Source organism: Xiphias gladius, chromosome 6, assembly GCF_016859285.1.
Source record: "Xiphias gladius isolate SHS-SW01 ecotype Sanya breed wild chromosome 6, ASM1685928v1, whole genome shotgun sequence".
Lineage (NCBI taxonomy): Eukaryota > Metazoa > Chordata > Actinopteri > Istiophoriformes > Xiphiidae > Xiphias > Xiphias gladius.
In genome coordinates this window covers 25,389,617-25,401,773 of record NC_053405.1, presented here as the reverse complement: position 1 = coordinate 25,401,773, position 12,157 = coordinate 25,389,617, and the positions used below count along the sequence as shown (strand labels likewise).

Sequence of the window (12,157 nt, the reverse complement as noted above, 5' to 3'; positions counted from 1 at the left end):
CACAAAAAGATGATCTAATTCATCAGAACTATGGGTGTGATTTAATCAGATTTGATTGACATTATTGGGAACATAAATATAAGCAACCCCACAATGGTCATAACATTTTAATTCAATGTTGCTAAACTCTGATTGGTTCACAGAAATACATGACATAGTGTTTTTTTCCAGCTGTGCCCCGTCCACTTCAAACGAGTGAGAAAAGCGAGGATGGAAACATAAATACACAAATGTCTTGTGAAATAACAAAATTGTCCTAATTTTTGTGTTTACATGTAAGACCCCATCAACACTAGTAAGAAGATGATTGAGAAAATTGATTTCCAGTGCCTTTTAAAAGCAACCAGATGTGATTTTGTTAGATTTAATTGATTGGTCTACTGTTTTCGAATCCTGTTCTTTCCTGTAATTGAGTGCTGTATTTGTGCACATGTAAATGTCAGCAAAACCTGTTGAAAGCTCTCAGATGACCTTCCTTCAACTGGAGTGGTTGACTTTTCACTCACGTTTCATATCTTTCTGGTCTTTGGATCTCATCTCTGTATTCACTCCATTTGATATATTAAATGGGAAATATCGGTGTTTTGGGAACACATGCTGGTTGCAGCAACAGCTATGTAATTACATCTGAACCTGATGTCACTGCTGGTCACCCCCATACACACTAATGAGCTCCCTGGGTAGCAGTGACAGCCATAGCAGAAACCATAACCACCAATCCCGCTGTTAGGTTTATTGAGTGTCTGAATGCAGGAATATGAGGCCTCTTGTCTCTCATTTATTAGATTCTGTTTTTTTTCTTCTCTTGCAGTTGGAAAGACGTCTCTGATCACACGGTTCATGTATGACAGCTTTGACAACACATATCAGGTAGGTGCTACTGCAGGCACAGAGTGAATATTTTGTCTCTAATGATCAATTTTGTTTGTATTGATCAGTCACGCTGTGCTCTTTGCCTTTCATTTGACAGTGAAACATACAGCTGTAAAAAAAAAAAAAGAAAGAAATAAACACCTATACAAACAAGGCCCAAGTGAAATTCATTAATAGCATAATAATCAAGGAAATTAATTCTCAAGAAATAACTATTGGGTGTGTGTGCGTGTGTGTGTTTGTGTGTGTTGTGTGTGTAAAACAAGGAAGTTAAAGCCAACATGGATATTAAAACAGACACGTCTGCACTGAACCACATCAAGAGCACTGTGGGCCCTCGGGCAATCGCTATTTCTAACCCTGTTCTCCAAAGCAGCCTAATCTCACACGTCATCCTAAAAACAGAATATTGCTTATGCTGCTACAAACCTCTCTGCAAGCATCTGCAGACATGCAAAAGACCCTTAAATAAAACCTGTGGTATTATTGCTTTTTAAGCAAAAAGTATCTACTTCTGTAGTAATAAAAAAGGAATTAAAAATAAATACCAAAAAGCTATTCCGCCATCCTTACCATATTGCGTAGAGTGTGTATGTGTGTGTCTTTTAGCACACTCAGGCTCTTTATCGAGGGAGTGTACAGTATTATGAGCCTGTGCAATGTGTGCAAAACCATAAGAAGATTAGCCCTAGAAACACTGTAATACCATCAGTATATAAGAAGACTGAAGGTGAGGAAAACCTAAGAGGTAACTTTTGTTTTGCTAAACTTCAAGTAAGAAATACAGCATCATTTGTCACTGAATATCAGTTATCATCTACTGATAATAGTGCTGGTATACTTAATACTAACTTTTAAGTGCACAACTCAATGTAGGTATTGTATGTATTGTTAGGATTTCCAGAAGTAAGGCTGCAACTAATGATTATTTTAATAATCGGTTAATCTGACAATTAATCTGACTTGATTAATTGTTTGGTCTATAAAACATCCAAAAAACAGCGAAAAATGCTTGTAAAACTTTTGTAAAGTTCAAGGTGAAGCCAGAAGAGATCTGTCGTTTCACATTGCTCTACAGTTTAAATTTCAGCAGCATTTTAATTGCTAATAGCTTGAAGTTTTGCATATTGTTTGTTGCTGGAGACTTGGTGAAATATGTGCAAAATACTCTTCTCTACAAGGATACAGTATATAATGGCAGTGCATAGTGTGGTGAAAAGTGACATATTGTATTTGGGTTGATGAGTCCATAGAAACTTTTTTTTTTTGGCAACGAAAGATGTCTATTTAACCAAAACCTGAGCCTCACCTGAAGCAACTATGCAGTATCTCTATTTTAATTTAAGCAGTTGTTTATTTAAAAACAACTTGAATTGGAAGAATTTTTTCCATCAAGTATAAAATTGGCCAGCAGGCCCTCTAGAAGGCCAGCAGAGTTAATAATGTCTTCCTCCTGGTCCTAAGACTGCAGACCTGCAGCCTCATTCCCATAAAATCAAATGTTAATCTGGCCCTGCCTTTAAATCATTTGAAGTGGTCTCTAAAGATCACCTTAGTTCTCTTGAGCTGTGCCTCCTTTTTCCTCACTGCTTCCATCTAACTTGACTTTGATCTGCACTATACTATAATCACTTATAATTAAAACTGGCTCTCTATCACCAAGATTAGAAGTTTATTAAAGTAATAGTATTACACTTCTTCCAGAAAGCTTGTTTGCTTTCTGGTGTTGAGTCAGTTGAGAAGATAAATAACATTCTCATTTTTCCATGAAGTATAAGGCTACCACCAGCAGCTGATTCATGCAGCTGAGCACAAAAACTGTAAAAAAAAAGGGGGTAGTAACGACAATTTGCAGGTTTATGGACTGTTACTTGCTTATGACTAGTAAGTTCCTGAAGTCTTCACTGGTTATCAACAAATAGTCCAGCACATAGCCCACAGCCAAGTAGACAGGTGACCTGTCCAGGGTGTACCTCGCCCAGTGTCAGCTGGGATTGGCACTGATCCCAAATAAGCATATTTCCCAAAATGTCAAACTTTTAAGAGAGTTGCACAGTATGGGGAGGACAAAGTCTGGTACACAGACTGAGGGATGGACATGGTAAAAATATTGTTCAGCTTGTACTGAGTTAGTTTTTATAATATTATCAGTGTTGCTACAAAGACCTGTTTTCTTTGGCCTTACTGCATCCTGCTAACCCCCCAAAAAGGAAAAAAAAAAAGTCTCTATTCTTTAGAGATCACACAAGTACTGTGCTGTATTGAAATGAGTTTTGGATGATTTTTTTGTGTGTGGATTAAATTGTATGTGCTATGATGCTGTGCTCTCACAGTTGTTGCTGCATCGTCTTATATTTCTACATTCATAAGTCATGAAATACTACAGAGCCAGACATTTCACACTGACTGACCGGACTCGTGTCTTATGTCTTGTTGCTGAAACTCCATGATGTGCAGAGATATTTTTTTTAAACACATCACTCTCACAAATTGGCATGGAACAGGTTTTCAATTCATTACTTGATTTCAGAGATGTTCAAACTGTGAGGTGTGCCCTCCCAGGGGGGCATGGGAGAGTTGAAGTTGGGATGCAGTCATTCTGAGTAGTAGGGGAGAACATGGTTTTGGAGGCACCAGCCTCATAGTGATGAGGCCTGAAAAGACAGAGAGCTCGCCTCACCCTCAGTTTTTCAGCCATGTCCTACAATTTTTAGTGGGCAGGCAGCAAGCTAGGCAGACAGGTGCCAGACAGATAGCATCTGCTTATTTAATAATGTCCCCATGTGCTGTTTAATGTCAGTCTCTGCCCCACACTCCTGTAATGGCTTGTGCCTCAAATGATAACAGCAGCCAGGGAGGACTGTGAAAATCAGATGGTTATTTTATTTGTGTGTAAAAGAGAGCCATTTGAATCCACTCTTTAAAAGTGAGTCGACAAAACAGCCCCTTCATTCCCTTCTGAGAGTCACCTTGTTTTTTGTTTTTTGTTCATATATTTTTTCATCATAGATTAATGATTTTGTTGTGGGTGCCATAACCTCCACTTTGCAGCCATAGATCAAAGCCAAAGCTCAGTCTCTCCTAAGTGTGTGTGTTTTACCGTGTGTGTGTGTGTGTGTGTGTGTGTGTGTGTGTGTGTGTGTGTGTGTGTGTGTGTGTGTGTGTGTGTGTGTGTTTGCATGCTGTTCCTGTGTCTTTTTCACACTGGCTCAGTGACAGTTAGCGCTGTATGTGATTTTGCAGTCTTTTTCTAGCTCAACTCCCGAGACCTTTGAGTATTAATTAAAATGCTGCATGCATTAGCTCAGTTTGAGTGTTTTTGCCGCTGCTTTGAGGGGAGGCTGGATTTGCCCGGCGAGGGTATGAATGTTAGCCTGCAGGAGACGTGTCTTGATGTGAAGATTTATGAAGTCATTCCGGCTTACATATCACCACATTTTTGTTTTCATGCAAGCCAAGTTTTTAGATTTGAGCAAATCCAGTTCAATCCTTCGAAGGAAGAGTAGCAGTATACTTAAAGAACCAGGGCCATCAGAAAGATGAAACTGAGCATGGTAGCGGCTTTAGTCAGCAGGAGGATGTGAGCGAAGCCAGCCATATTTGCTGCCTCTAAAGCAGCAGACTCCCATCAAGCAGCCACCCAGCCGAAAGAGACACAGGCAGGCATCTTCACTGCCTGGCAGCACACGCTTAAGGGCTCAGAGACCTCCAGAGACAGAATGCTTTTGTCAACTGTGGTGGAGCTGTCAGTCAGGCCTGGCCACCAGGCTGTGACTGCATCTGCCTGCTCTGCCCAAATACTCGGATATTTAGTGTAGCAACTGGTGAATCTGATTTATTGGACACTTCAGGAATATATAAGATATCACGCTTGGTGACCATTTGAAGCAGAGGATAACCCATTAAATGTGTAAAATTTTACTTACTACCATTGTGGTGCTTTTTATGTATTTCAGCTAATTTTTTTCATTATACTACATTTGAAATTGGTGTAGTTTACAAATCATTTTCCAAATGATCTATCTAATATTTATAATCCTATTTGAGAAGACAGGATAGAGCTAAAACAATAACTAGATTGGAAAATTAATCAGCAACTATTTTGATAATCAATTAACTGTTGAAGTTTTTTTTTTTTAACAAAACAAATAATTTGAAGATCTTATCTTGGACTCTAGGAAATTGTGGCAGGCATTTTTTTTTTATTTGTGAAATGGTTTATCAAAAATTTCTCAACACATAATCAAAAATTAAAAATAATAATTAGTTGCAGCTCTAATCTTCTGTTACCACTTTCAGCTCTCTTTCAACCAGCCACACTAGATTCTCGTTGCTGCTTCAGTGGCCCAATCTGTTATCAGGGTTGGTTTAATCTTAATGTTGTATTGTGGTAAAAATCTACCCATACTGCTTTGTGATGCGAGTAATGTGAATTGAATAGACCAATCATGAATGCACTGGCACTACCCATGGTTAAAAATTCAGCATGCTATAACTCGTGATGGAAGCAGTGGTGTTGGAAGAAATATTCAGATTCTCTGCTTACATAAAAGCAGAAATACCACAATGGAAAAATAGTCAAAAATATCACAAGATAAATTCTTGTGTTCATTTATTAAGTTATATGCAGTGATTCAACCCAAATGTGGCATTTTTGTTTGGTCACAAGACCAACATCTTGTTTGTGCAAACACTCCAAATATAATTTAATTTGAATTATCCTGCAGGCCTTATGCTCCATGACCTCTGCCAGTCAGCAGTGGTGAGTCAACAGTGGTCCGAGGAGGGACAAACCATGAACTGGCACGTCAACAATGCGTGACGGCAACAGAGGTTGTCCCATCCGGTCTGAACTGACAGAAGGGCTACTGTGGCACAAGTTGCAGAAAATATTAATGATGGTTATGGGAAGAATATGTCACCACACACAGTGCATCCCACCCTGCTGCGTATTGGGTTGCGTAGCCACAGTGTAGCTAGCACCTGCTAGCCTTGTGGCACTTGTGTCAGGTGAAACGTGGAATTGAGCCTTCAGGCACTTTTTCTTGACTTCTCCTTGATCTGCGGTGGCTTGATCGTACCTTTATTAGTACGTCGTTATGGAAAAAACGCGTCTGCCAAATGATTAAATGTAAATGTAAATGCGAAAGGGGTTGCTCGTAGTGATGAACCCACAGAGAATCATCACCCAACTGAGCATTTTCCCTCAGCTCTATGGGCTGTTTGTCAGTTTTCAGGTCATTGTTTTGATTTCTGTATTGTTTTGATTGAAACTCACTCTTCTCATCACTAGTTTTTTAGCTGCTTACAGTGAATAAGCTCTAAAGACCCACTGTTTACTGCCTGCCCAATACCTAATGGGACACAGACACAGTTAGGGACTAGCTGGTGCACACAGTGTAGCATTTAGCAGCTAAAGAGTTGGTGTAGTCCAAATGAATGCTAATGTTATTCCTAACATAACTTATCTTCTATGGCCAAATAGAGAGTACAATTCAAGAATGTGGTTTGTGCTGTAAAACTCTGATGTCTTCACATATCAAAAATTCAAGTCAAAATCCACTTATTTAATGATGATTTCATTTGTGAAAAAATATCTTAAGACAGTTATATTCAAGTTAAAAATAAATTTAAAATGTAAAATCAGTGAAATCCTTAATATCAGTTAAAAGCGTTTTTTTGCTCTAGTCACTGGCAGAATGGGCATGAAAGTCGTGGTCTGTCTTCTAACGATGTGTGCTAGTTAAACATTTAAAAGAAATATTAATAATTTCTGATGATCTAATCTGTTCGTGTATAGCCATCTGTGTGGGATTCTATAATTAAAACTGGGGCCAGAGAGAGCCTTCAGCACCTCTGCCAGACAACACCTCTGTGCTTTTAAATTCATTCAAGATATTTTGTCAGTAATGTAACTTCAAATCAGTGAATCTAATTTTTAGTGTTTTCTCAGTTTACCCAAATGTTTAATTTCAGTTGGCTGCTGATGTGTGACAGTTTAGTGAAATTAGTCCTGTCAGCCTCTAGCACACAGTGATCTTTTTAGTCAGAATTTAAATTTGGTGAACAGAAGACATAAAGTTGTTAAATACTTAAATACTTGCTTAAATTGTGCCAGAATAAATAGGAGATTTATTTTGGAAGTTTGTGTAGTCTACCTGTCTGTTTTGGGGCTGACACAACCAAAAAGTATGGTTTTTATTTCATTAACTATAATCTTGTATCTTTATATATTATATCTTTATAATTTGAATTCTTTGAGCATGTTTATTTTCACCCTAATGTTGCTTGATCTGACTGAGTGTAAAGGAAGAGTTTAAATGACGTCCTGTCTTCATGCCAGATTCTCTGAGTTAGTCCAGTGTGGTAGCTGGTATCGCCAAGGAAACAAGAGCGTGATCAAGCTGCTGATGCCCAGCTCTGTCTAAGTGGGCAGTGGGCACCGTGCTGGACTGCCTAATGTAGACAAATACAACAGATACACAAACTTGCTTAATCAAAGATGGGTGCAAACATAAAAAATGTGTCTTGGTCCAAATAATACTCAGAAATGTCTGAGAATAAGTGTCAGTGGGAAGCTGTATCCTCTAGTCTGCAGACAGGTAATTCCCTGTCAGCCTGTCACACCTATCAGCCATCTACTGTATGGGCTCCAGCTGGCCAATGCGGGAGTTTGCAAGCTAGGGTCACACAGGTTGTAACCACGCAGCTGGGGGCTGCTGCATAATCCCCTGTCAGTCCTACAGAAGGTACCGTCGAGCCCTTTGAACCCTCACCGCCTCACACACATCAAAAGTCTGGATGCACCACAAGAGAGGGCTACAAACCACATCTGCCTTAGCCTGCTGTCATTGAAAGTCTCTCATTCAAAACTCTTGTTTCCCAAAGTGTATCTTTTGTTCTGAAAATTATTTATGTTGTATATGGGGGATATTAGCAGATTTACAACAGATGGTCCATGTCTGCCATACATTAATAGAACAGCTACTGTTAATACTGAATTTATTAATGACTAATGTTTTAAAAGCACTGTCGTTGCTATTTTGAAAAGAAGCCATCTCTGAAATTGTGAGATCTGAAAGTTTATTGTCACAAAACTCAACCGTTCTTGCGTCAAAATCCAGTAAAACATACAAACCCAGGTCTGCAGTTTAACATCGATTTTTAGGTTCAGGAGCCAGAGCACCTGACGATATCATGGCAGGCAGCAAAGCGGAAAGCTGCGGGCTTGGCTAAGGAAAGTAAATATCCCTTGAAGGGGGAACACAGTTCCATCTGCCCTGTGACACAACAAGGGAACTATTGGATTGCTTTTTTAAATGGATAATGTGTAATGGTATGAGCCATGATTTTAAGCAGCCCATTTCAGTATAAAATCCATACAACATACAGAAACTACATATTGAAACAATATAGTTGTTCTGATAATTGAAGTGTCATTTTTGCACTGTAACCTTCTCCAGTTTAAAAACTGACATTTGATAGTCATTAAACTACATTTGATGACATTTGATATCAAAAGACTCTCGTCTCAAAAATAAGCACAGAGTTGAATCAACAATCTACAATAAGCTTCACAAATGTTCTTACAATGTTGTTGCATTGTATTGCATTCATTATATGCTATTTATTACCCCCGCACATAAGGGGGATGTGATCAGGACTGCAATGAACCATGGAAGTAATCTGTCCTCGTCTTCACCATTTGTATCTTGAACTCCCATTATTCAGTTCCCCAGTAAATACTCTGTTGTTTTCTTTTTGTGGTATGTACAGTGATGTTGAACCATGGATATCTTCTTTCTCTAAACTAGGCCACAATTGGAATTGACTTCCTGTCGAAAACCATGTACTTGGAAGATCGAACGGTAAGAACCTCAGTTACAGCTGTATAATGTCACAGCAAATCATGTTTGTTATGTGTCAGCAGTGCAATAACTCCTCTCAGACAGAAAGACATACTGTTGCACTGTTCATCAATAATGTCATGCATGCATTCAAACTTAACCCAGCAGCACTGATGAACAGCATGAAATCTTTCTATATTGTGATTTGTAGATGAATACAGTCAAACCTGTCTACACGTCTGTTTATCTCGCGGAATCTTTCATACAGCAGTGCGACCTTGGAAGTGTCATCAATGAGCAGTCCACTCATATAAATAATGCCTGTTTTTGAATCTTGTGCTGTGTATGTGTTGTGTAAGCCTGTGTGTCTGGAGGGAGTCTACTGTTTCCAGGCTCTCTGGCTATCTGAATAATCTCAGCCTCCTCAGCTTTCTTTCTCTGAACCCCAGGTGAGGTTGCAGCTTTGGGACACAGCAGGACAAGAGCGCTTCAGGAGCCTCATTCCCAGTTATATACGGGACTCCACTGTGGCTGTGGTGGTCTACGACATTACAAGTCAGTGTCCCTCTAGAAGCCTGCTGAATTTACTGTCAACATGGGTGGCCACAGCTAACCCCCCCCCCCCTCACTGGGAAACAATGTGACAGATTGATTTTCCTGAGGAGCGAGATCAAAGATGAGATTTCACAAATATCAAATATCATTTTAATATTTTCCCAAACTGGATCCACTGAGCAATGAGATGAAACGTGTCACATTAACCTCCAACCTTCTCACATTTTCTGAAGGCCAGTAACCTTGACCGAGGGAAAATATAGATAACAAGACTGTATTAGGCAAATCTTATTTTAAAAATTCCTCTCTCTGTCGACCAAGGAGAAGAACCACTTTGGCGGTTCTCTTTTAAGGGAAAACCAAGGGGATTTCAAGGGCCATTGCTATGCAACTTCCTCTTCAAAGCACCAATTTCAGCTTCTATTTGGTGTAGTTTGCTTGTGTCTGTGATTGAATGACTCCCACATATGTTCTGCTTTACAGTAGTAGAGCATACTTGACAGAAAGTAACATAATTTTCAAATCTGTCAATGGGTTCTATTCAATTGTTTAAAAGAGAAAAGACTAAGACACCTATTGTAACATTTCTGTCATCAGGAGATTCATTTTATTTGTAATTTAATGGCAAAACATTACCATCCACCATAACCATTTTCTCTTTTCACCTTGAAACATGGTGTCTGTCTCATCAAATTCCCAGTACAAGAACACAATTTCGACCCTTAGTCTGCATGCCAGCAAGCCTGCATAGTCAATTAATGTGGCAAGGTCAAAGGGATTTTAACAGGAACTTTAACATGCTACACAGCTGGTAATGTACAGTATAACATGGATTTATTGTGTAATTCCACTACTGCGTACATCATATAGTATTTACTAACTATGAGCTCACGGGATTTTTTTCTGTATCTTCATCTTGCATAAATTATTAGTACAAACTATGCAAAATGCTCAGTTCATTTTATATCAGCAGATTTCACATTATTTCAGGCCAGCTGTTTTAAAAACACCGGGCAAATCACTGTTTAAAAGCTGAGATGAAATGATAATGGTTTTGTTTAGAGCACCAAGAGCAGGAGAGATGTCAGCATATTGAATGTCACTGCAATTGTACAAACAGCATCTTTAATTTGACTCTGCTTTGTTTCTTCTCAACAGATGTTAACTCGTTCCAGCAGACAACAAAATGGATTGACGATGTGAGAACAGAGAGAGGAAGTGATGTCATCATTATGCTCGTCGGCAATAAAACAGACCTGTCAGATAAGAGGTATGTGGATACCACTGAAACTGTCTCGTAACTTCAGTCATTTTCTGACATTTCATCTTTTAATCAGAATTTCTTTTTATGCCTTGACACCATGGCAACCATGATGTGGAAAGCGTCTGTAGGAACCTTCAGCTGAGCACAGTGCCTCGAACACGAGACCAATGTAGCTCCTTAAAACTTTACCATACAAATTTAATAATAATACCACCTCAATGGTATATGAAGAAAGGTATGAGAAATTAATGACTGCTACATAATATATCAAATGTCTTAATGAATACACTCATAAGCATAACTGCTTATCTTTAGTGTTATTGTAGTGATTGTGATGGCACATGAGGCAACTCAGCTGCCTTTTATTGGGGAAGTTATTCAGGGATTTGCTCCCTGGTGACACTTGAGAAATGATGAACTGTGTGTACAAGAGAATTCTGTTTCCTTATATACAGACAGTATATGTTTGCATATAACTGTATAGTTTTAGTGAGGAGAAGGTGAGAAAATGCTGATGAGACAGGATGTTTAATAAAGCTGGGAAGGTATAAGAACTTGATTTGAGAAGGGAATGTTTAGAGAAACAGGGTAATAATGAAATGAAATAAAGCAGAATGACACAGTCGTGGAGGAATAGCACATATAAAGGCAGAATTAAACCATAAAATGACTTGTGTCCTGGTGCCAAAATGCATGAATGATGAATACTGTATCTACAAAATCCTTCTTTTCCCCTCTGACACCCTGGGTAATATTTTCTAAAGTTGCTTCCTTTTTTCATGCAAATGTCCTTTTCCTGATATTCTTTAGAAGCATAGATAATTAAGCTAATCATGTAATAATTTCCCCTCAACTATTTGTATATACTGCATTTTTAGTAGTGTATTTCCTATTTTATTTAACCTTTATCCAGAAAGTCTCCTCAGATACATTATCACTTTTACAAGAGAGACCTTGAAAAAATGGCAGTGTAGAGTAGTTAACATATAGTCACAATACAAAACTTTGCTACATTTATGTGTATGTGGCTGCTGAAGCAGAAAACTAAATACTGCCAACAGGATCCGTTTCTGGCTCTTGGTGAGGTTTACACTACAGAACATTAACTAGCAAATACTAGCATGCTAACATGCTAAACTAAGTTATTGAACATGGTAAAAATGATAGTATTAGCAAGTTAGCATTACCATTGTGAGCATGTTAGCATGCTGACAGTAGCATTTAGCTTGAAGCACCGCTGTGCCTAAGTACAGCCTAGCAGAGCTGCTAGCATGGCTGTAGACTCTTAGTGTTGTTTTCATAATTACTTCTTTCCTTTCTTGCGAAACACAAATCTATGTATCTTTTATGTTCCCTGATAATTTACCTTACCTGATCAACTTCACAGTTTCATATTAAAGTAACTTACAGATTCAGTGAGTTTTGTATCAAAGAAAAATGCATGCATTCCTGAGCAATAATAACAAGAATATCTTCATTTGTATAGCACTGTTCTTAACATAGTTACAAAATGCTTTAACAAAGGACATGGGAGACAGTAATAAATTATACACTAAACCTTGAACCAGATAAATTACATCAAATTATAGATAGAATAATATAATAATTGTTGGGAAGA

General features: G+C 38.4%; 1 protein-coding gene across 2 annotated transcripts in view; it reads left to right on the top strand.

The window, feature by feature from the left end:
- The window catches only part of rab6ba (RAB6B, member RAS oncogene family a), a 46,958-nt gene that overhangs the window by 21,812 nt on the left and 12,989 nt on the right, over positions 1-12,157 (top strand). For both annotated transcript variants that reach the window (XM_040127684.1, XM_040127685.1), the window contains exons 2-5: positions 812-870; positions 8,688-8,741; positions 9,170-9,275; positions 10,434-10,545. In XM_040127684.1, coding sequence (XP_039983618.1) covers positions 812-870; positions 8,688-8,741; positions 9,170-9,275; positions 10,434-10,545 — 331 coding nt within the window. The remainder of the gene's footprint in view (positions 1-811; positions 871-8,687; positions 8,742-9,169; positions 9,276-10,433; positions 10,546-12,157) is intronic.